This window comes from Anas acuta, chromosome 2 (genome assembly GCF_963932015.1).
Source record: "Anas acuta chromosome 2, bAnaAcu1.1, whole genome shotgun sequence".
Taxonomy (NCBI): domain Eukaryota; kingdom Metazoa; phylum Chordata; class Aves; order Anseriformes; family Anatidae; genus Anas; species Anas acuta.
This window is the reverse complement of record NC_088980.1, coordinates 132,756,452-132,782,224: the sequence shown is the minus strand read 5'-3', so window position 1 is coordinate 132,782,224 and position 25,773 is coordinate 132,756,452. Positions and strand designations below refer to the sequence as shown.

At 40.3% G+C, this 25,773-nt stretch overlaps 1 protein-coding gene across 2 annotated transcripts in view; it reads right to left on the bottom strand.

Annotated features, from left to right (window-relative positions):
• Positions 1–24,242, bottom strand: part of NECAB1 (N-terminal EF-hand calcium binding protein 1) — a 60,018-nt gene extending 35,776 nt beyond the window's left edge. Inside the window, exons 1-3 of one of the 2 annotated variants that reach the window (XM_068672239.1) lie at positions 24,084–24,242; positions 20,484–20,508; positions 10,543–10,651 (exon numbers count right to left, since the gene is read on the bottom strand). In XM_068672239.1, coding sequence (XP_068528340.1) covers positions 10,543–10,651; positions 20,484–20,508; positions 24,084–24,125 — 176 coding nt within the window. In that variant the 5' untranslated portion in view covers positions 24,126–24,242. The remainder of the gene's footprint in view (positions 1–10,542; positions 10,652–20,483; positions 20,509–24,083) is intronic. The other variant, XM_068672240.1, reaches the window with a different exon arrangement.
• Positions 24,243–25,773: the final 1,531 nt, after the last annotated feature.

Sequence of the window (25,773 nt, the reverse complement as noted above, 5' to 3'; positions counted from 1 at the left end):
TTATGGAAGAGACCAGGCCCTCAAACTACACCAACAATTAAATAATGAGCTCAATACTAAGACGCTAATGCTGTCTCCTGAAGAACTGATCTGAAATGAAGCATTCTAGGTCAGCTCCATTTAGGTCAGTGCAATTGAAGCTATTCATTACATTTTGGTTTTCCCACTGTGAGCGAGTCTCTTATTTTCTGCAGAAAACTGATTTTTACATTATAAATAACCATTTATATGAAAAATTTCCTAGCAACTCTATTTCCAGCTTTTTTTTGTCTGAGCAGAGGATATGTGTTAATATCAGAACTGTGTAAGCTGTTCTCATTAAACTTATTTTGTTCAGTCATGTAATACTAAACTCTATCAGCTCCTTCTGAACAGTATCTGTACTTAATTTTCAACCTTAAATTCTTCTCTGTACTTAATTTTCAGACTGATTTCTGTAGCTACTGTCTTGAAAAGTCTGAGAATTAAAGCCAACACCTTGAATTATCTCTTTTAAATAGTAGCAAATATACCTTCCTCATGTCAGTGCTGCACCATGTAAAGATCTAGCTTTAGAAGATGGTCAAAACTTGATGTATTGTTTCCCTCCTGCATTGTTTTTCCCCATGGAATAATTATTTTTTTGAAAAAATACTTTTCACTCTCTTGCAGTTCATGTAATTATGGAGTTTGTCTGTATCTCATGCTGTTTTTTAATAAATCGTTTTTGTTTCCTGATTGTATTTCCAAATTCATTATTTTTTCTGTGTACTTGCATTGGACAGTGATAAATCGTCAACAGCATGAGACCAAAATATGCCTCTCAACTGAAACAAAAGCACATCATCCAAGGGACAGATAATTACTATTCTTAGACTACTGTCAAATTACTGAGGACTCGTCATTATTATCTTTACAACCAGAGTCCTGAGGGAAGTTCTATGGTCCCATATAGCATGCATTTCATTGTAGTTACACTGCTCAGTACTGGGTTGAAGGCTAGTGCAGGTGGATGGGTTCCCATGGTTGCAAGGATAATGCTGACCAACACCTCCATCTCAGGCATCAAGTTGGCATCCTTTTGGAATGTATTGTTAGAGCATATAGTCTCAGCACTTCTCTTTTGCCCCAGTGGAGGAAGTAGGGCTCTGCTTATGAAGACCTGGACAGGAGGAGAGAGGAAGATTCACTCTGGGGCTCAGAGTCCTAAATGTAGACATCCACATATGCAGTGTATGTCACAGAACCATAGAATAATTAAGGTTGGAAAAGACCTCCAAGATCATCTGGTCCAACCATCCCCCTACCACCAATGTCACCCACCAAACTGTGTCCCTAGGCATCATGTCCAACCTTTCCTTGAACACCCCCAGGGACGGTGACTCCACCACCTCCCTGGGCAACCCATTCCAATGCCTGACTTTTGAGAAGAAATGTCTCCTCATTTCCAACCTGAACCTCCCCTGGTGCAACTTGAGGCCATTCCCTCTAGTCCTATCACTAGTTACCTGTAAGAAGAGGCCAACCCACAGCTCCCCACACCTTCCTTTCAGGAAGTTGTAGAGAGCAATAAGGTTTCCCCTGAGCCTCCTCTGTTCCAGACCAAACACCCTCAGTTCCTTCAGCTGCTTCTCACAGGACTTGTGCTCCAGGCCCTGCACCAGCTTCACAGCCCTTCTCTGGACATGCTCCAGGGCCTCAATGTCCTTCTTGTAGTGAGGGGCCCAAAGCTGAACACAGTACTCAAGGTGCGGCCTCACCAGAGCTGAGTAAAGGGGGATGATCATCTGCCTGGTCCTGCTGGCTACACTATCCCTGATACAAGTGTCCAGCCTACCCTGCCATATAAAGGAGCCCTGGTGCATTCAATGGAGTGAGTGACTTTTCAGCACAACAGCCAGAAGGAGCTTAATTGGACATAGGCATCTAGTGTTGTTTCAGATGCTCCAGCATCTTTCCCTCACCATTTCCAAGTGCACCTTCTGTGTCATCCTGTCTGCCTTGGGCAGGTGTCTCAGGCTGACTATGAGGTAGACTTAGGCACTCTGCTGACACATACACATGCAAGTGTAGATGTGTCTTTATAGTACCAAGTCCCACCCTACATGTGCAGTGTGATGGACTCTCTCAAATGCCCAGCATCTGCTGGGAGCTGTAGGTGGCCAAAGCTCTCAGTCCCTCACCAAACTTGTCTCTGGTTTGTGAGTATTTTATCTTCTTTAACTTGTGCCACACACAAAGGCTTAATGCGAAACCTGCCTTCAGGAAGTTGTGTGAGCCCCAGGTCTGCCTCAATAGTCTTAGCACACCTTGTAACAAAGATCCTGACGGAGGGCTTCATTTTGCCAATGAGAAAAGTGAGAAAAACAAGTTTGATTCCCCACTGATTCATATGAGTCAGTAATCAGCGAAGCATTTATCGCACTATCTCTCCGGCAGTGCTGCAGCCTGAATCCCCTCGAGATCTTCTGCATATCTCTTAGTTTGTAACTTTGCCAAATATTCTCATTATCTTCTGACACCTTTTCCCTGAGGATGCCATTATGCAAAAAACAATTTCTATGAAAGTTATGAGTGGGGGGAGGGAAAGCAGAAGGGTAAGAGCAAAAGGAAGATGTACATTGGCAAAGACTGCTAAAACTTATTCACTGAGCCATTAACCATTTCAAGGATTCTTGCTCTGCTGAAACACGGACTTGTCACAGCTGAGAGAATTTGTCAGGGGCAAATTTACCAGGGAAATGAGCTGTAAAAGCATCCACCCCACTAACCCCAAATTTCAAAATTCTCCTGCTTAATTCTAACCATGTACAAAAAGATCTGTGCTAATACTTTACTCTGTTTTAAGGTCAATGATACAGGTAAACAAAATAGATGTACTTCTGCAGAACTACCTCCTCTGAAGCTGAACTGTGCACCAATACTCTTGCATAATCAAACTGTTTAGTGTTCAGTAAAGGTAGATGTGAATGACAGTTAATGGAATTTATTAATTGTTGAGAACATGCTAAGCCCACAAGTAAGGATTTTCTGAGTTAGGATGATTGTGTTTAAACAGCTTCTTCAGCATTACTATAACCCCCAGGTAGTTGCACTGAACATATGCACGATTAGATTTAGAAAACATATGAGTGCTCATAGAAATAATAAAATATAAACTAGGTAGTATATTTTATATAAAATATAAACAATGCACACATTATTGAAATACTTCAAATATCAAGTTTATAATAAAAATACTTATTTAAATTTATTTTATTTTATTTTATTAAGTTTATAATAAAAATACTTATTTAAATTTAATAAAAAAATAATAAAATTATTTTCCTGATGCAGAAGTAAAAAGATCTTCAGATCTGGGTTTGGTATTTAATATTATATATTTATTATTTAGTATTGGCATTTAGTAATATGTATTTACTATTATTTGGTGATATAGTGATTCAAAAGGGCCAAGAAACAAAAGAACAACTGAAATGTCACCAAAAATATTATTTAATATTTTAAAGTTGAAAGTCAGCAAAAGCCAGTCACATTCAATGATTCCTCATCCTAATTAATGTGTAAAATATTCCTGTGCTCCACTTTGCTCCTAAGTATAGTACTTAGGAGAATATGTAAGAACCACAATACTTAAGGTGGCAAGACAACTCCACTCTTGTCCACTTTATACTTCCCAAATATTGCCTTTGTAATTTTTATAAAGATAAAATATCTCTTATAGTTAACATAACCAGCTTGCTTTCCCCATCTTCAGATAGTTTTTAGCATTAGTCTCTGATAGCCTTTGGCTTGAGATGTATCTAGTCATTTATGCTTCTGCCATGACAGTACAAACTGAAACCCAGTCAAAAAGAACATTTCATGTTCATTTGATAGAGGAGTTAAAAAAACAGAATGCTCAAAGACAGCAGAACATGTGGTTATTCAGCTTCAAAATTTCTCAAGCTATGGCCTTCAGACCACGTCCTCCATGAGCTGCCTGGTGTCACCCTCCTTGTCAGCCCTGAAAAAACCTCTGATGCCTTTCCAGCACCTCTATTTGCTTCCAACACCCTCTCCAAATATGTGCCCAATTGGGAGGCAAAGATAAGCTCTTTCTCTTGCTCCTTCCCTTCACACATCCGTGCCCTCATGTTGGCCTACGTCATGCCATGGTGAGCTGGCTTCTACCCTGCATGCTGCAGGATCTAGCTTGGTCTCCTAACAGCCCTCAAGAGAGCTTAAGATGTAGCCCAGATGCTCACAGTGTGCTTGGTACTGGGGTATCTGCAAAATGTTTAAAATGTTATGAATAAGGGGGAAAGGATCACTGTACAAGCCTAGGCTGAAGCTGAACTATTGAACAACCACTGCTGTTGATTTCTTGCCTATATTACTTTTTAAAGGGTCTTTTCATACAAGAAGGGCCCCATTTAGCAGTAGATGCAAATGCTAAGTGCTGCACACTAGGAAACAAGAACAGGCAACAAGCCAAGGCATTCAGTGTCACCTCTGGTGAGATGCCTGATCTATCCTTCAGGGGCAGCAGGAGACCCGGCTGTGACTGCCCAGACCTAATCCCTGCTGCAACCATGCAAAGCCTTGTCTCACGAGGGTGGAGTGCGGGCATCAGAGCCAGGACTCACCGTAACAACTGCTTTACACAATTTAATGGTGTGTGATTGAGTAGGCATTGACCAAAGGTTTCGTGAGAAAGCAGAAATACAGGAGACTTTCAGTTGAAAGTCACTTTTTCAATGCGTAAGTGGTCCAGTCTCCTCTTGTTTCTGTGTGGTCTTTTAGGACACTTAAAACAAAACAAAACTAAACTAAACAAAAAACCAACAACAACAACCACCATGCAAACCAACAAGAAAAACAACTATGTGAAGCCCTTGTGAACAAGTATGAGCTACTCTGAGCATGGGAAAGAAATATGGTGTAACTGTGCATCTAGGGGCACAGTTTAGGGACATGTTTTAATTAGTAATATTGGTGGTAGGGGGACAGTTGAACCAGATGAACTTGGAGGTCTTTTCCAACCTTAAAGATTCTATGATCCTATGATCTAGTAGATGGCCTATGAACTAGTTATTTTATTGTCGTAAGGTTCAGTAGACAGAAGAGTCCTCCACAAATGTAATTGTTTACTGTTTATATTTTTGATTGCTAGCTCTTACAAATACAGTTCTTGTATTAAAACAACCTCAAGAAAGGTAAAAAAATATAGAAGTACTAAAATATGGGGAAAAAAGACCTTCCTTTTTTCATGAGCACACTATTTCACCCCATCTGGCTGTCTAAATAGTGATGGCATCATTATTTATTCCTTATCTATTTTCTATTATCTATTCCTTTTATTCCTTATTTATTTCGTACATTTGTTTCCATCTGTAAAAAGAAAAAGGTAATGGAAGTTAAAACAGTCAAGGTATCAATTTGTATGGTGTGTCTTTCCTCATATTTACTTAATGATTAGGATTTTATAAAAAACATACATAGATTTTATGAAATAAAGAAAAAAGTCAGCCTATATATAGCACACTCATTGATCACAAGATAAATGTTCCAAATTACATACTGAGGAAAAATCCACATAAAATGTAAACTTTCAGTAAAAGCAATGATCTCCCCTGGATGAATGACCTGTACTGCAGGTCCTAGACAAACTGTAAATATAAATTCATCCCAGCATAGTGACCTTCAGTTCTACCTATCTTTTGGAAATTTTATACAGCAATATCTAATTCCAACTCAATCTTTTTTTTCTGGTTATTATGGTCAATTTAGCCTCAACTGACTCTTTCTAAAAAGATAAGACCTCTCTACACCAAATAGCAAGGTGCAGCTATCATAGTCAGTTAGGCAGACACAACCTCAATTACTGGAAAATTAATTCCCCCTATTTTTGTCCTACTATTACTTTGAAAATGATAACCACTCATTTTAGAGGTACGCCATAGCCTATCTTCTTTGTACCAGGTGTGTTGCATTAGTCTGGTTTGTTAATAATAGCTGGTTAATTTAGGTCTCTTAGGGGTGTTAAACCCGTGGAAGTCCCTTATACTTGTGCATCTTTTCTTTTTGAAAGAGTGTTGTAGCAGAGTTGAGAAGGGAATTCAGGTTTCCTGAGGTCCACAGAAATCACTCCAAGGCCACCTTCCATTTTCTGTCTTCAGTCTTTGAAGCACAAAGATTCATGCACACAGAAAGTGAGGTTTTGAATGCAGGCAGAATTAAAAGATTTAGTGCAGGTAGAAACAACCTGAAGTCTGCTCTTGTGGCAAATTGGCTATGAGGTCTTGAGGTACTCCAGAAATGATCTATCAGACTGTGACATACTTCCTTAGCTATCTGTCCTAGGCACTTACATGCAGTGTAAATCACTGTGGTATATGAACACTGCATAACCTCTGGGTTAACACTGAACACTGCATAACATTCCTGGGATAAAAGAGCTACAGTCTGCATTTTGTTAATAAGGACGTGAAGTACAGAGAAGATATATGATTTGCCGGAGTTTGAAAGAGTCTGTATTTCAATTAGTAAGAAAGACTAAATAATCTGTACAAATCTTCTACTAGAGACATAACTGAGTAGTTTCTCATCTCTTCCTGACTGAAAAAAAGCCACAAACTACTTGGAGATTACAAGCACACACAAAGATTATCATTTCATTCCCTTGGGCAATTTTCAAATGAAAACATCACATAATAGATAGTTTTAGGATTATTTAATATGTACATGATTCTTCTAATGCTTGCATTACAAAATTTTCCAAGGTTCAATGAACATTTTGCTGCTTTTCTTAGCCAGCTGGTTAATTTAAGACATTTTACATAATCTGCCCTTTTCAGCAAATGCCAGTGAGTAAACTTTCAGCCTCCTTATTATATTTGCTTCATGTGATTTTTGTTGGAAAGCTATCCTAATAAGGAATTCCTATTACACTGCCAAAGCTGTCTCTCTTTGCTGTATCCATCTGATATTTGGCATGCTTTATATTGCTGCCTGCATGATGACAGGGTTTTCAAAAGCAAAAAGGTGCTAAGGAAAGCCTTTACAAGTTCTTTCTAAAGCCTTCCCTCCCTTAAAGAGAGATCAAGTGGCATAGAATGCTCTTCAGCTCCAAAGTCAGGCATTAAGCATTTTATCAGTTAAAGACGTCAGAAAAAAAAAAAAAAAAAGGAAAAAAAAAGGAAAAAAGCTTCTTATTACTGTTTAAATTTAAGCATGTTTTCTTATCATCTATAGATAGCCTCTACTCTCTAATAAATCATAACCAGGCAAAAGAAAGCACCCTTTCTTCTGGTTGGAAAAGGTAATTTAGTAGGTTTTCCTAGTCTTCCACCTCTTCAACCCTCTGAAATACATGAAAATCTGATCTTTCACAGCACATACTCTCTGTGACTTTTGTGCCATGCTTTTTGCGAGACTTTTCCCAGTCAGTGAGACTTCTCTTTCTCTGATGGCTGCTGTGCCCCTTGCAGTACCTACTCTCAGCTAATAACTCCAGCCTTTGCAAAGCCTCACCACTTTCCCAGGAGGAAAACCATGTTATTCTCACTTTTCTACATATTGTTCATATCCAGATATTCTCCAGTACAGAGAAAAAGCTTTACAAATAGTAATAACACAAATGTTACAAATATTTTTTTAAAGGCATTACAAATAAAAAGAAAATAAAAATAGGCATAACACATCTATCTTTTTCTCAGAGTTCTTACATTGAGGATATTTAGCCCATTCAGGATGTTCCCTGACAAATGCAGATGTGCAATCATGGTAATGTAAACCCACTCTCATGCACATATGTGGTAACATGAGGAAGTCCTGCCCTGTATGAATGAGCCTTTGAATAACAGGGATAAAAAATTATGAGAAAGATAATAGACTAAGCAAATTCCCATGGTGTTCCAAGAAGCATGTGATTTATTTTGCCAGGATTAGATAGACTGCATATGTTGTATTTGTTCCTCAGACCTGGTCACTGGTTTTAAGAATCCTGAAGAAATTAAAATGTTGCACTTATTTATCCTGTACACAGTACATAATTACTCAGCAGTAATTTCTGCAGCCTTTGGCCTTAAATTTATAGTACTTAAGTACTTTAGGGTAATATGGTAAATTAGGTAAATAATGATTGGCTTCTCTTATTTTCTTACGCTAAAACATAGCCTGTTTATATTGCTCCTTCTCCTGTCCTGTCTACAAAGGTGAATGATATATCAGGGAAACCTGTTTCTCTGTAGCATCACAATACTGAGAGTCTTCAATAATGGATACTTTAGGGTGGTCTTGTGATAAATACTCCAATGTTTCCATGTTGTGTGGGCTGAAACACAATGATTCTGGGAAGGCTTTTCCTGATTTACGGAAGCATACATAACTGAGCTAAGAAACAGATCCACAGAGTTGTATAGACATTAACTCCTATGGGATATATCCCTACGTTTATATCAGTTAGGTACCTATGTGAGTGCTATTAGGAATGCATAGAACAGATCCCATGAAGGAATCCTAACTATAGGCATTTCATGTCTTCATATAATCACACTGAAATTACTGCAAATGAAAAGCACTTCATACACCTTTATAAAAAAAAAAAAAAACAACAACTAAGCCCTTTAGACACCAAAGACCTGTGCTTCCCTATGTAGACTGCATATTTAAATAGCTTGAAGTAAGCAGCACTTTGAATAGTTAACATGTGAATTCATTTTCTTTTTTCTGTTTTGGTTTGGTTTTGTTCTTCCCACCCCTAATAAACATTTTTATAATGGCTAATGAAAACCTAGAAACTTATCTAGAATGTTGATGTTTGTTTGCCTGGAAGTTGTCCATAAAAGATCAGAAACTAAGATACATATTTTCTAGCATACACTTGTGAAATATTGATCAGATCTCGGACTTCAATTGATTTCCTTGCTTTCTTTACACTTTCTGGAAAAGAAGAGTAATTCCACCTAAACCAACAGGAGGCAAAATTTGTAGGAGGATACATTTTATTAGGCTAATAATGGTGGAAAAAAATAGACAAGATTTTAAGCACACAAGGGCTTGAGTGAGGCTGCTTTGGAAGAATGAACTTTGAAATGTTTCCCACAAAACTTCAGGCCTTATGCTGCAAGGGCAGTTGGAAAGTCAATGGCCAGCATCACATCTGGTCATTTATAGGTCTCCAGGGCAATGGGCCCAAGCTGATATTTAGGGCTAATGATTCATAACAGCCATGGGAACTGGATGTTTGCAGAGGAAGAGCAGCAAAAGCTGAGGACAAGGGGAAAAAGGAAGGTTGCAGTGATGTAATACAGATATCCAGGGGAGAAAAATCACAGGAGAGTGCTGTCAGGAACTAGCCAAGGGGAAAGGCCTGTCTGGAACTACCTGGGTTAATGTGCAAGTCCTAAATATTAAAGTGATTGCTGAGTTCATGAGCGTGAGGAAGAAAGGTAGTAAAACCTCACTCTGTGTTAGTGTCTGGATTTTTATGAAGTACATGAATTACAAAATACCAGCCTGTTGGTTTTGTTTGCCTGTGGAAAGTAAGATAAACCCCAGGGATACAGCAGAGTTTGATACTGGATGAGATAAGGTCCTATTACACTGTCCTGGGTTTTCTTATAGCAAACATAGAAGGCTGGGCTGTGATAGCATCTTCATACACGTTACTCCACTGTACACAGATGGGAAAAGCAATACTGACTTACTATGTAATCACTGCTTGTAAAGAGAAACACAACCCATGCTGTGATTGCTAACTAATGTCTCCATAACCTCCAAGAGAAAGAAATAAACAACCTTCTTCACCACAAAAACAGTCCAGTGTAAAAACCACTAGCTTAATAACACCCTCCTAATTAAGAAGAGGTGTGAGACCTGCTGTGAATAACTGTTGATGGCCAGAAAGGGGATAAAAGGAAATTAATTCTCTTCTTCAGTCACTGTACATAAGAAAAAAATAGCACAAGAGAGAATACAATGGCACAATTTGGATCTACTGAAAGTAATGAGCAAGGTTCTTTGTACCCTTAGCCTGTTGCCTTGTTTAGCCCAACTGTAATGGGGACATCCAAATCTCCTAAGTGTTGACACCAACACTTGGTATCCCATGTATCACTTGGTATCCCCATTTTTTTTTCTTTTTGCATGAGTTTCTCAATTCTTGACCATGGTTCACAGAAATGAGTACTTGGACCAAATGTTGAGCAGGGAAAAAATAACGAAAGCAATAATTGTCCAAGTACTTATTTCTGTGAAGGTGGCTCAAGAGCTGAGAAACTCATATTTAAGGCTGTAGGAAGCCACAGACCCACTTCCTTATTAACATGATAGGAGAACAGTGAAGGAATCAAGTTTCTACCCCATGTTCTTAGTGCACAAATCTCATTTATTGGAACATACGTGTATTTCTGAAATGTTTAGAAATAGTGAAGTTGTAAGGTTTAGAGCAGTATGACACAGTCTAGCTTCCCAGAAGCAGCTTTCTTCTTAGGCTTGTTTTCTAAAATCATCCTGATGTCTTTTTTCCATTCTCAGGTGCAGACAGTAGCACTTTGATTGTAAGAAGTGGACACTTACTCAGTATTGTGTGTATCGATTGTATGAAAAAGTTCATGCAGTTCTTCTCCACTCAGAATTCCATCAGCAAAGTAAGCTTTGAATTCATCAAAGGACAGTTTTCCATCATCTGGAAAAGAAAAATTCAAAAAAAGAAATGGAATGTGCCATTGTTTCATTTGTGGTTTTGCTTTTTTACTTCAAGCAATAGAAGAGGGAGCTATTAAAAAAAAAAACAAACACTAGCTCTTCAGATTAAACGTATAATCTTTATATATTTAATCAAGTCTTGTAAAGAACATGTTAAATGCACCAGCTGTTGTAGTTTCAGTTCTCAGTTTGCCTGGTAATTCTGTCATTCTTCCTTCGAAATTCCGTTTGGATTTAGTAAGTCTTTACTGACAAACACATAAAGACAATCCTCCTGTCTTTGCTCTTAACCCGTTCATTGTGGCTTCTCCCCACGCTGTCCCACACTTGCTTGCTCCCTGTCCTTGCTTGCTCCCATGCTGTCCTGTTTGTTCCCTGCCCATGTCTCTGTCCACCTCTGCATGGAAGATAAATGGCTTCTAGAGAGAGAGAAACCCCAGGAAACTGCAAAACCAGATTTCTTGAAGGAACATAGTATATCAATGAAACTGTCACTGAAATAAATAGAGCTATCTATTTATTTCCCTTTCCTTTTTAATTTTTTTATTGTTTATTATTTTATTTTTATTTTATTTCTTTCTGCTCACTGCCTCCTGCATGGGAGACTGCAACTCAAGTGCACAATTCAATAGCAGCATGGACCTCCATGTAACCCTGGCTCTTCTGTCTGTATAAGGATGTTAATAAATACACAGCGCTGGTTTGCAGCATTTTGATTCTCTCTTTCTTCATAAAACATGTTTTTTCAAAAAGCTCTGTGCTTGGAGTGGAACTAACAAAACAAATTTAAAAAGCTTGACTGGAATAGGAATGGAATAAGAAGCCAGCTTTGTGTCCTCTTCCACTACAAAGAATTTCAATTATTTTCCTTGGTCAGCACAGAAAATACATTTTATTTTCCAGCATGTAACTAGTCTGGTGATTACATAAAACTTCAGGAATGAGAAAACTATTTTGGACATATATCAGAAGTTAGTCAAGATCTGCAGATGGATTTTCACACAGAATTCAAATTGACCATGTAATATATAGTGAAACCCAACTATGAAGAAGTTGACTTTTTATTGTCTGGTGATAGTGTTTGTTTGGGACAAAAACAATCTCCACATGGATCCTGATCATCATCAATGACATGTTCATGTTGTTTGGAAGTGCCTACAGGACTAATGGAATTCAGAGGGAGGGGAAGTACCATATGATAACATTTAGAACAGTAAACAGCTGTACACTGAATCAAGAGGAAAGAATCCTGATTACAATCTCTACTACATTATTTAGCAGAGTCTGTTTCATCTTTGTCTTAATTTAGCTCTAATTATAGCAAGCCCTTGACTACATGAGACAAAATCCTTGAGTTGAGATGTGTTAAGACAAGATTAATTATCCGGTATTTCCAGGCTGTTACCACTTTATGTTGAGGTTCTACCCTGCTTTTGTCAGACCAGTCTGTGCACAACCGTGAATACTTTCCAAAGTATCTATTATATTTTCTTCTATGCTATCTATTATACTAATACACTTTCTAAAGTAATCTAATGAATACTGCAGTGTTTCATTGAAGTAAGGATCATATATGTACTTCACTTCCCTTAGGCATGTCTGAAATTCCAGAGAAGATACTCTACTGAAGATACCCTTTAATAAACACAGATTTTTCATGGTTTGTTTGGTTGGTTAGTTTTGTTTATTTGTTTTGTTGTTGTTGTTTGATTAATGACACGAGAAATGGATAAAATGTACCACAATTTGGACAGCCCATCCCACCCATAGGCTGGCCATAGCTGCAGTGGCAGAAGAAACAGACTCAGGCTATTGTTTGCTCTGGGATGCAGGGAACATTAGACTCTATCAACTCACGTCTCTGATCGTATCAAAGTGAGTATTTAAACAAAAAATGGCAGGCAGCACGACTATTTTTTTTTTAATTTTGTTTTTGAATATATAATTCCAGGCTAAGTCTAAGGAACCAATTAAAGGAAAAAATGTATGATAATTCTGGTTGCTGAAATGAACTAGATCCTAGATGGGTCTTTGAATAACATTGTATAGAAGATGATGCCAGAAACCAACCAATGCTTGTCAGCAGGGAGAGGATATTTAAAAACAAACAAACAACAACAAAAAAAAAAGTAAAAGAAAAGTTATAAATTAAAAGCTGATCCCTCTGAGGCCCATGAGATTTCATCAGGGATCCCTCTGCAGCAGCAGCAATTTGCTTCTGCCCTGAAGAGGCAGTGTCCTCTTTTCTTCTCTGGTCAGGGGAGACTTTGGAAGAAGTCCCTAGGTCAGGCTGAGACAAATCCATGACCCCATGTAAAGACTTATGGTGATTTGATCCTTGTTGACTAGTGTATCTGACTGAGGTTTAAATGTAAGATTGATAATGAATAAACAAAAGCCACAGAAAGAAGATCCACCTTTTGCTATACTTAGAAATTGGAATGGTTAAGCAGTAACTTAGAAGTTAAATATTAACTTATCTAAATTTATCGAGCCTTTGCATGAAGCACAGACAATAATTTCAGAGCCTAACAGTTTATAACTCTGTTTGGGTAGCACTAAATTTACGTTCACTTGGCTCTTTTTCTTCATTCAGTAACTTAATGAATCATTCATAGGCCACAAAACAACTGTAGAGGATAAGGCTAAGATGCTGTAAGCACCAAACAAGTTCCCAATATTGCAGCTTAATTTTATAGCGGTGAAGATTCCATTATAAAGGCAATATCTGAACCCTGTAACTACATGATGCATGGCAGCATGAACATTTGAAGAGTAGAGATGAGGAGTTTCTTCACTCTTTTACTTGTTCTTACTTCATAATTTCTTTGATTTGAATATATGGCTTCAAGTACGTAATATTCAAGAGGATTCAAATTGGACTAATTCAATGTCTGCTTCAACAAAAACATTTTGAAATGTTTCATATGAAAAGACAGATTGTAGCTGGAGATAATCATCATTATGATCAAAATATAATGGCAAGATCTAGAAGAGCTATAAACCAAGATGGCACAATACTGTGCTGAAGGTAGGCAATTTTCTTTGACAGAACTGCTATGATTACCTAATTGGCAATCTAAATACATCTGCCATTTGGCACTGGTTACAGAGAACGAATATTAAATACTGAGTGTACTGAAACAAGCTTATTTTCACAGCTATGCTTCCCTTGGCTTATTACAGATATAATCAATTGCTTAATCAAACTGCCTCTGTACCTCTAGCCTCTGCTGGGCAGGGTGTTTTGCACACACCCAAGAAACCGGTGATTGTTGGCAACTTTTCTGAGGTAAACATATGAGTTTACTCATATAGCAGACTGGGTATGACAAAAAATAAAAACCTGAAACATCTGTCTATTTATCTCTTTTCTTCAGGATCATTGGCTTTACATAAATCCACAAAATCATTGATCTGCCAACAGCCAGATTGGGCACGTCAGCTATCTTCTTCGTATTTTATCATCCAAAAGCAGAGACTCCCTTTGGCTTTGTTGCTATTTATTCTCAATAGCACTTTGAAAGGCCTATCTCTGACACATCACTAAGGTTATTGCTGGAAAAAACTAAGGAGCTTTGAACCTATTTGTTTACTTATAGACTTCATGCAGTTGTGTTTACTGAAAAGAAAAAAAAAAAAAAAAAGAACTGATTTTTCAGGTTATTTCTCTAATTTTGTATAACTGTATAGCTACAGTAAGTAGGGTCTGAGCTGCTGGCGGTCCAGGCCACCCCAGCATCTCTTTGCTGTTCAGATGAAGCTCAGACCCAATCTGCTAGCAAGTGTTCCTTGTACTGTTTAATTGAAGACATGCTTTCCTAGATGAGGTGCTTTTCTAGTTTCCAACATGACATTTATTTTAAAGGCTGCAGTACATCCCCTCAGCACTCTCTCCCCATGGGCATGCTTTGCTGCTCAAAGCAAAGTCCCAGATAAATCCTGTCCGGTTTAAGCGCTTCAGAGCAGCTGAGCTGGAACGTCTCTTACAGATGCTTCAATCTTTGTCACTGGCAAAATGACAGGGGATGGATGATTTGTGAAAGAGAAACTTTCCTGAAGCTAAACATCCCTTGGACAAATCAGCCTTCAGCAATGTTTGCGCTGGCAACATTATCTCCAAGAAGCTGTTTTGCAAGCCTTGCTTGCTCTTGCGTGTCTTTGATGGTTTTCAAAAGCATAATTTCTTCAAAAACAAGCACAGTTCCCTGACTTCCTTGGAGCTCAAAGGCTCACAACTGGCAGACAGAAATATAAACAATAAAATGTTATCTCTCCATGTAGCACTTGCAAGTTTTATATTTACATGGTATTTCGGAGGAGGCTTCCTTCAGGATTCAATCGTGTTCTTACATTTATTCCCTTAAAACTCATCCTTCTGTTGAAAAGAGTCTGTGCTATGAAGGCTTTGCCTTACAATACCCATTTTATCAGTACCAATAGAACAATTTGGGAGCTCAAATCTGCAATGAAGCTATTTGGAGAACTTCTGTGTTCTGACTCCAGTTCAGGATATATTTTCTTTGAAATGATCTGTTAGACATACAGCTCATACAGGGCCACTGTGATATTAAGACCTGGCCATTCTGGGTATCACGCCACTTAGAGCTTCACCAAGGGATTCCTGCATGTAGGCGTTTTTCTCAAGGAAGAGCCCACTGGACGTGGGTCACCCTGTCATGCTGTGATATCTGGTCAGCCCATGTGTACAGAGGGGAGAACCCATGCACTGCTGCAGCTAACACTGAGCAGAGCTGCTGGGGCAGTCTGTGGGCAAGCTGGAAATCTCCTAAGATGCCAGGACGTTGGGGCTTCAGATTAGGAGACGCTGGACTAGGGAAAAATACTGAAGTCACAGACATGGTATACATCATTTTGGTGTAATTCTAAAATTTTCCTTAAAAATAAAATTTATTTATCTAAGTGGAAATCTTCATAAAGCCTCCAGACTGACTCTGACGGTCCACATTTGAGTGATTCAAGGGATCACCTCCCTGGGGTGCTTCCCCAGCATATTCACTCTGTCCTCAGGGACGGTTTAAGTTAGCACTCTGGGTTACAAACTAGACCTGCTAAATCAGTACCTGAGGACTGCTGTCGGGAGGCAGCCAGACAGGCAGGGAGCTGTGCCAGAGCCCACCTGCAGCCACCAGCTGGCAGAGCTGCCAGAGGGCTCATCTGCAGAGCCAGTGTTTGTTCTTCAATGACACTGTCAGTGAATAATGAATATGAAAACATCCACTTTGACCTTTGCCAAATTGAGTCTAGACTGAGAATTGTGAGATTTTCTCTTGATCACAGCGCAGGTGCAGCGCTGTGGCTTTTTGGTTATTCTGTGAAAATCTTGGTAGGTGACTCACATGTGCACTCTGTGAATCAGCCCCGTCGGTCACTGAAGATAGCAGAAGCCGTAGGATGTCACCACTACACTCTGTTACCTTATTTTACACAATCCTTTACTGATGACTCCCAGTCTCTTGTCAGGCTATCGTTTCAGGCATGGTTTCAGAGCTGTACTGAAATCCCCAGGCCACTGCAATCCACAACAGTTTTGCTCAAGTTTTTTTGCAGTGGGCACTGGAGGACTTTTCATCTATTTCTTACGTTAAAGGCAGGAGAGAAGGTGCTGTTGATATTATGACACTATTTTATACAATTTGAATTCTACACATAAAAAGAAATGCTACATTCCTGCTATGTACCATGGACATTACTGGGTGCTGAATGAAGACATATGACAGAAAAAGACTAGCTTCATCTGGCTGCAGTTTATATTTTATAGGTTCTATTTCAATTAAATAATTAAAATTTATATATTTTAGGGGGGAAAAAAAGCTTTGAGTGAGTGCTTGTTTGAAATGCCAGAGGAAAAAAATAAACCAAACATAAATGCTTTGATTTTGGTATTATAACATTTTGTTCTGTACTGGATGTTTGATATTTAGGTTCAGCCTTCTCTGGAGACTTAGTCTTGCTCTGTCTAGTCATTTTTTAAATTTCCCCTCATCATTTGGTTGCAGTTATTCTTGACTGCCTGCAGCATAATGTTTGCTGTGCTCCTTCCAGTTAAGGCTTTTTTTTTTTTTTTAAGTCTCTGCTTCTATAGAAATTATTAACTTTGGTGTTTTCAAATATCTTCCTCTTAGGAGCTTTAAGGATATTTGAGATACTGCTTATACTCAGTGTCTCAGTGTTTGTTCGTAACAGTTGAGCTGTATTTGCAAATCAATGACAGCGACTGCATACAAACCATGTTCTCTGAGCCCGTTGTATTAGAGCTGCCCCTTTGAGTTCACTCCTGCTTGGGGCTGATCCAAGGGATTAGGGGTGGGAGCTATACACTTGGAAGGAGACCATAAATATCAACTCATAACTTGTGGAGCACAATATGCTGGTGGGCTTGTGGTCATTTTTTTCCCACCTCCATAGGAGTTTAGATCTGAGGCAGCCAGGCTGCCATCAGGAATAAGCTGGAGATGATAAAAGTAGAAACACTGCCAAAAGGCAAGAGCAACCTCCTTCTCCCACAGGATGGGAACAGAAATGACCCCCCATGACACAGGCAAAGGGAGACATGGGCGTTTTGACAGCCAGACTGTTCACAATAGGATTTTTGCAAGAGAGTCTGTACCTAAATTTCCCTTCCTGTGCTAACAGGAAGGAATTATTGTATGAGGCCATGCCAGCAGGGTGCACATCAAAGCTATGAGGGCAGAAGGGGCCCCAGGGTGACCTTTACCAACAACTGACACTGTCTCATTCATTGGCAAATCACTGCAAAGCTCATGGGGTGCATCAGGTCCTTTTTAGCATATCAGAAGGTCACACACATGTGGTAACCATTGCTGACTGTGAGATGAGGGTGTAGTTTTTTGTTTTTGTTTTTTTTCTTGGTTAGGAAAGACTGAATTTGGCAATTCCAGTTTTGCATATTTCTGTACTTCACCCCTGCCAGGTGGGGACAGGATTTTACTTTTTGAAAGGAATTCAGTGAGTTTAATTTTGCTTTAAATAGAAAAAGTAATTAAATTAAGATCTTTCTTTCGGCTGATTTTCTTCCAAATTAATTCTGTTCAAATCCACATTGTTTTCTTTGAACACATGGAGTTTTGTAAAGCAAACCAGACCAAAGCTTCACTTTGACACACAAAACCGAAACTTCTCCTTTTATAAAAATGTTGATGTGCAACATCTCACCTTTACAAAATTGCTTTTTTTCCTCAGGGTTTTCTGTGGCTTTTGTTAGTATCTCAAACCATATATTTCTTAGAAATGTGATATTCCTTCTGTGTGCCATGATCTCCCTCTAAGAAACTCAAGTGACCTTTTCAGCTGCTGTAAAAGTGTTGATCTGATCCATACCAAGTGGAGCTGCTCAACCATGAACTACAAATAGAGTTTATGAAACTGATCGTCTTGAGAAAGCTGTTGATATTTCCAGAAATTGACTGGTAACAGAATGATACACATACCTGGGCTGGCAGAGAAAGAAGCCACCACCACGAAATAAATAGATTTTGTATGGCTTCTTTTAAATGGGGAAATGACTATTTGATAGTTACTCATTTAAACCCAGTTGTCATAAATCATTGTGATATTTTTGAGTAACAGCAAATCAGCAGGACATCTTGGCTCTGGAGCTCTCATTTTATTTTCTTCCTTGCTGTGGAAGGCAAACCTGAATCCTTACAGTCCACACATTCATGGTAAGAACACTCATAATGCTCCCATCTTTCAGTTCGATCCAACTTTCTGAACGCATTTTTTTCTTGTTGTCAAACAAATACCTAGTAAGGTTTTTAATGATTAGCTGCTTTGGGGGAATGATAATCTCACAGGAGAATGAATATGGCAGCTCTGAGAGAGTCCTATTAAAAGTGTATGGGAGAACTTAACAGATCATGTCAGGGACAGGAACTTAGTATTTGTTACTGTAAGCCAATACTTGTTTTTCCATAGCACAGAAAGGTAACACTGAAATTGTAAATAATCCATTAATTAACAAGAGCTAATTATCTGTGTTGACAGCAGCACAAACATGTTAGATATGTGTTCAAATTTCCAATAACCTTTCTGAGAAGCTACTTAACATCCCAGCCTTAAAGCCAATCTGCTCCCTAATAGTGTGGCAGGAGCTTGTGCAGTGCTAGATTAGCAAAGTGGAAGTCCCACAGGCAATTGATGGTTGAGCAAACACAATTAAGCACATAAGAGCTGAAACCATTTCAAGTTTATGGACTCGAATTAATTGAACTAAAGTGGCTGATCTCAGCCACATTTCCCCCAGTAAGATGTGTATAGCATCCGTATGTAGCTGTGAACTCCAGTGACTCAAGTCTCTAGGGTTGATGTGGCATCTGGAGCAAGCAAATTTGTCAGTGATTGTGCGAACTGTTTCCCCTACCTTAGTAGTAAAGTATAAGTAATAAACGGGGGTAAACTGAAATAGCGCTGGAAGTCCTCCCCACTGAAGTGCTGTGGATCCACCAGGGCTGGGACAGAGCACTGAGCTCTCAGGATGGGCCTGCCATGGTTTATTGGGAAATGCTGGGTGCTGCACACAAGCTGGGGCAGGAACACACCGTCAGAGGTGGGCTGTGGGGTGGGACTGCCCTCTTGTTTGACAGGCTTGGCTGTACCACCAAGCTGCTTGGTAGCCCCTTACTGCCCTGTGCGGCCTCCTGGAAAGCTAGCCTCTCTATGTTCTCAATGGCATTCATTGTGCCTTCAAATAATGGGGTGAACTTTATCAAAACTGCCCAATACCTGACTTCTGAGGACTGACTGAGAGTTACTCGCCTTGGTTAAACCTGTCTGCGCTGTGGGTTCAGTGCTTCAGGAGAAGACCAAAGTCTGGCACGTGCTTTTGCAAGAAGTCACATCTACCTTCTTCCTGTGCTTTGGTATTGCAGGGATAAATATCGGGGAGCTTGTATTTCCTTCCTATCCTGTAAGATCTGTCTCTGGTTATCTGTGTGATAGGGTAAGGTCTTCTGTGGTAGTAGCAAAGTTCATAACACTTCATCTCACACTCTCTGTGGCAGTGGTGTCATTTCTCTGGTATGGACGTGGCACAAAATGACTATGTAATTTGTCCAACATTGGGTGGTAATTCTGAGATGGGATAAGGAGTTAAAGTCGGGTTCAAGCCCATGACTATGCTTACCAGCCAGAACTCCAGTGGTTCCCTGTGTGGCCCTTACAGCAAAGCCCTTCCCCTACTACAGCCAACATGGGAGAATTTGTGCATGCGAAGACTTGTATGATCCAACTCAGCATGTGAATAAAGGACCAATACATGTGGAAAGGAAATCAGTCTGTAGCACTAGGGCAAAACTTACAATTAACATCATAGTAAGAAAGCTCTGTCTTGTAAATATACAAGTTGAATTCAAGGCTTTACTCTGCCTGCTGACATGCAGAACAAACATATAATTGCAAAATGTAGGAAACACAAATGTGACTGCCGGATATAGCCTCTGGTGTTTTTAAAAAGTAGTAAGATGGAGCTACTACCAAGTATTTCAAAACTTCTTAGGAACATAATGTCGCTAAGAAAACACCCACATGCAGCCAAAGTGCAAATCAAACACACATGCCAAATTGTGAAAGCAAGAGATCTGTCCTTAAGGAACACATCAGGAGGATCAGTGCACGACAATATACATTGCACTGAACCTACAGAAAGCATCAAATGACATGAGAGATGGCTGTTTTTCCTGTGAGGATGTTTTAAAGCGTGATTTCAAAGGCTGTATCAATGATGGGTATTTTTTCCAAAGGAAGGGGAGAAGACAAGTGAGTAGTCTTACCATTCTTGTCTGCTCTTCTCAGTATCTAAATAAAAAGAGAGAGAAAGGAATCACTTTTTTAGCATGGGTTAGTAGCACACAATGCTGTGTTTAATGGGCATTAACGGTTTGAGTGCTGCACCATGTTTCACGAGGCTGCATAAAACTGAAAAGCCCTTAGAATGCCTCCATCCTTCTCTCACAGTATCACTTTCTTTAACTCCCCCTGTGCTGTGTGTAGAGAAAAACAAAACTATAAGAAACAGCTTTATTTTCTCTTTTGCATATAGCTTGTGAGGGTGATGTCCAGGCACAAAACATGATACCATATCGCCACGGTGATTCTGGACTTGGGGCTGAGAGAAGCAGTGTAAGGAAGCATAGTGAGGGCAATAACTGTGAGGATGCTCTGTGCATCCGAGATGGTGAGAAAGACGCAGGGCCTGGGTGGGTGGAGGAAGCAAGGGGAGAAGGCAGGAGAGGAGTTGGGTGGCACAAATGGATCAGACTGGGGGTGGGAGGCAGCAATGTCAGCTGTGTGGGAGCAAATCTCGGGTTGCTCTGATAGTAGAAAAAAGATTTAGAAGAAAGGGGAGAGGGAAAGAAGGAGGAAATAGCAAAACTGTGACCCACTTCCATAATTTCATTTATGGCCCCTGTGCTGAATTTTTCACTAGGCCCAGTTTATGACATGTGCAGTGTGACATAACTTAGCAAGATGACACCTACCCACCCTGTATTTTCAGATAAATCAGTTTTCAGTATGAGGATTGGACTGTTGAAAGTTTTTAAATATTTACCGTAGGCTGGAAATTTCCTCCTAATGCTAACTAAAACCATTTGGCCAAAAAACTAAATGCAGAGCAGAAGAAAGAGCATTCAAAGCATTTTTATTAGAATACAATAAAATCTTTCTAGAGTCTTTAACGCGTAAAGTGCCATCTTAGATTCATGGTTTGGCTGGATTTTTTTGGGGGGAGTAGTTGTTAGTCATTCTCCCCTACCACGGGCAAACAACCTTCTTTCCTTTCCTGTCACCCGAAGGAAAAGTCAGAGTGCTTGGTGGTGTGCCCACCAGCCAGGACTGCACGGTGCTCCAGAGGAGCAACTCTATGTGAGCAGGGATGGCAAAGAGAGCTACAGCACTGAAAAGTTTGAAGGTTTGGCATGTTCTGCGTATGTGCAAGCATCTCTGATAGGAAATGGAAAGATGTGCTTCTGAGATGTAACAAATATGCCCAGCATGGAACCAAGCATTCTTAATGGATTAAAAGTGGGTGTGCCACAAGAAGCAATGGCCCTTGCAGAGCCAGACCATGCATTACAGCCACACCAGGTGATGCAGCTCACACCTTGGGCTAGCCATCTATGTGAGCAAGAGCACTGGCTGCTCCATCTTATGGATGTGTAGGGTTGGGAGCTTCAATTGACTAGAGGTGCCCTACAACTATGGGTCAAAGGTGGCAAAAAAATCTGGATAAGTACATTTTTGGTGAAAAAATAGCACTGCCATCCTATGGAAATGTTAAAATTGTTTGGACACTTCGTAGGAATTTTGACACAAAAGCAGGGAGGAGGTTGCATTACAATCAGGACTCGTTCCCATTAGGTCTCTGCTTAACTCCCAGTGGGACCAGGACCTCAGCATTTGCCCTTTCTGTGCAGCCCTACCAGCAATCTCTTGCTGCTGGTCTAAGTGCTTCTGCAGGTGGAGGTAATTCAATGAGGGGTCATCAGAGAGCTGCAGACCCCAGCATACCTGTAATACAAACATGCTCCCACAGGAGGAAGGGCCTCCAGCATCCAGTCCCTGCTCTCAAGCAGGCAGAGCTGGGATTTCAATTCAAGCATTCAAGCTTTTCTGTTGCATTTAGGAGCAGAAGTGCAGATGCAGCCCCCCTATCCCTTTTCTAGTTTTGTGAATGGCACAAATCCATAAATCAAAACCTGACAATGGTTTTAAAATTGCTAAAATTACACAAGTGATTTTAATTTGAATGAAATGTTTTACTTTGGGTGAAATAAGTTTTCAGTTTGTCAGATATTCTGCCCATCTGCAGCTTCCCAACCCCGTGTACTGAATTAAACTGGGTGCAAGCTCCACTTCCAGGTTTTTTAACTCTTTCATGGCACCCTATGTTTCTCTTCTGTCTTTGCAATCTATGCTTATAATTTTCCTGTTTCTCTTTAAAGAAATAATTATGAGACTAAAAAGCTGTGCTTTCATTATACACTTGAATGGAAATAAGTCAGCAAAGAGTCTATTTTAAATTATTTCTTACAGAGGCTAGAGAAATCAGTAGGTGAGCAGACATGGCTTAAGTAAGATGCTGTTTGAAATAATTTGGGGAAAATCCTTGAGAAGTGAATGTGATTGCATTACATAAAAAATCTGGACAGAAGGCCCTTAAGACAAGCTTTAATACAGAACATGCCCTTTCCAGCTGAAGTTCTGGACTAATCCTGGTATAAGAGTTGGTCTGAAGTAGATCAGAGCTATTGGTAGCCTGTGAATGGTATGAAGGGTCGTAGGTACACACATATAAGATTTTGAAGACTCCTGAAGGACAGAGGATACTTTAGAGATTGTTGGGCTGGAATTTGCCTTTTATGCTCGATTTGCGTTGGACCAAAAAAATGCTCCGTACAGGGCAAAAACCATCGTGCCTGCACCCTGTGAGATGCTGAGCCCTTAGTGATGGTCCAGCACAGCACCCCGGAGGGGCAGGATGGACAAGTGCTGTGGCTGCTGCCTCACTCAGCTCCCTTTTACAGGGCTGAGGGCTCAGTGCTGCTTTGCACATCAACCCTGGGCACCTCAAATCCACCAAGGTCTAACGGGACGCTTTGGGAAAAGCTCCACACTTCTGCAGGGTGAGAAACTCTTTAGTGAAAAGCTTGGGGGAAAAAAAAAAAAAAAAAAAAAAAACAGTATAAATCCAAGCAACACATTTTGAAAAATGACAGCGTTTTCACCCAGTGCCTCTCCTAACCAGCCCCAAGTTGCTAACCTGCTCTTCTGACGCATGCACACTGTTGGAAAGAAACTCATTCCCCACCATAGATTTTGGACAAAAAAAAAAAAAAAAAAAAAAAGGAAAAGGGGGAAAAGGAAAGAAGGGAAAGGGAAAGGGAAAGGGAAAGGGAAAGGGAAAGGGAAAGGGAAAGGGAAAGGGAAAGGGAAAGGGAAAGGAGAGGGAAAGGGAAAGGAGAGGGAAAGGGAAAGGGAAAAGGAGAGGGAGAGGGTGAGGGTGAGGGAGAGGAAGAAGGGAAAGAAAAAGGAAGAAAGAGAAGAGGAAAATAAAGTGAAAAAAGAAAGAAAGGAAATGAAAAAGGAAAAGAGAAAAAAATGAAAAAAAATGAAAAAGGAAAAGGAAAAGGAAAATAGGAAAAGGAAAAGGAAAAGGAAAAGGAAAAGGAAAAGGAAAAGGAAAAGGAAAAGGAAAAGGAAAAGACACACAGCCTTGCCTGGCTTCACCCCCTTCCACCCTGATGAGGAAATCAAATCCCACAAAAGGAAAAAAAAAAAAAGAGAGAGAGAGAGAAAAGAGACCCTCATCCGTCAAACGCCTGCAGTCGCTGCCTTTTGGGGTCATGACGGCAAGGGTGCCCCGTACTCACATCGCGGAAGATGCGCAGCCCCGCGCCCAGCTCCGCCGCCATCCGCCCGCCGCAGCCGCCGCCACCGCCCGGAGCGGCGGGGCCGGGAGGCGAAGGGGGGCGGCAGCCCCGGCGCCCCCGGCCCCCTCCCGGCCCCGCCGCCGCTCCCCCGGCCCCGGGGATGGCTGCTTTGCCGGGGGGCCGGGCCGCAAGCTCCGCCCGTCGGTGCCTGGGTCCTCGTGTGCGTCCTCCGGGCTGTGGGGCAAGTCACTGGGAGAAAGGAAAGAAAGAAGGAAGGAAAGAGAAGAAAGAAAGAGAAGAAAGAGAGAAAGAAGGAAGGAAGGAAGGAAGGAAGGAAGGAAGGAAGGAAGGAAGGAAGGAAGGAAGGAAGGAAGGAAGGAAGGAAGGAAGGAAGGAAGGAAGGAAGGAAGGAAGGAAGGAAGGAAGGAAGGAAGGAAGGAAGGAAGGAAGGAAGGAAAGAAGAAAGAAAGAAAGAAAGAAAGAAAGAAAGAAAGAAAGAAAGAAAGAAAGAAAGAAAGAAAGAAAGAAAGAAAGAAAGAAAGAAAGAAAGAAAGAAAGAAAGAAAGAAAGAAAGAAAGAAAGAAAGAAAGAAAGAAAGAAAGAAAGAAAGAAAGAAAGAAAGAAAGGAAGAAAGAAAGGAAGAAAAAGAAAGAAAGAAAGAAAGAAAGAAAGAAAGAAAGAAAGAAAGAAAGAAAGAAAGAAAGAAAGAAAGAAAGAAAGAAAGAAAGAAAGAAAGAAAGAAAGAAAGAAAGAAAGAAAGAAAGGAAAGAAAGAAAGAAAGGAAAGAAAGAAAGAAAGAAAGAAAGAAAGAAAGAAAGAAAGAAAGAAAGAAAGAAAGAAAGAAAGAAAGAAAGAAAGAAAGAAAGAAAGAAAGAAAGAAAGAAAGAAAGAAAGAAAGAAAGAAAGAAAGAAAGAAAGAAAGAAAGAAAGAAAGAAAGAAAGAAAGAAAAACTGACCCCAAAGACCTCAAGGAATCAGATGGCCTCTTTTTGGAAGCCTGCCCTGGTACATCTCTCCCCAGATGGTTTGGGAGGTTTTCCCTCGGTTTTCCTAGCTGCACTCAAAGGACACCACTTGCTTCTTCTCACCCTTGTGGGTGCAGGGAAGAGCTTGTCCTGTTCTGTTCCACAGCTGCCTTTTAGCTTATTGAATGTGCTTTCATGGCTAAACCTGCCTTTTCTTGAAGAAAGAAATGTGGTTCTTGCAGATTTCCTTTATCAGGGCATGTTTTATGCTTTCCCCAACATTTTGGTTGATTTCCCCTCTCATCTGGTCATTTGAGGGAGGTCTCACTTCAGCTACGAGACCCCAGACTGAACATCCTTTGGGGTCTTGGCAGCACAGACAGGCAAGTGGGACTGTGTTCCTACTTCTCCAACACAGGCATCATGACGAGTTGAGTTCAGCAAAAGCACATGGTCTTTAAAATAAGGTTCTTGACTGTAATATGCCCCACAAGATGGCTTGGCCAAAATCAGGGGCAGAGACCTGGAAGCACTGAGGTCTCTTGGGTGGAGCAAGTGGGGAGCTGTGAGACAGAGCAGGGTGTGGGTAGGTGAGGAGGATGCCAGGGTGATGGGGAGTGCATCTTTGGGGGAAACTCCCCCTGTGTAATTTCAGACACATGCTGAGACATTATTCGTGTAAAGGGGGAATTCACCATGTGCTGCAAGCTTTAACTTCAATTTTC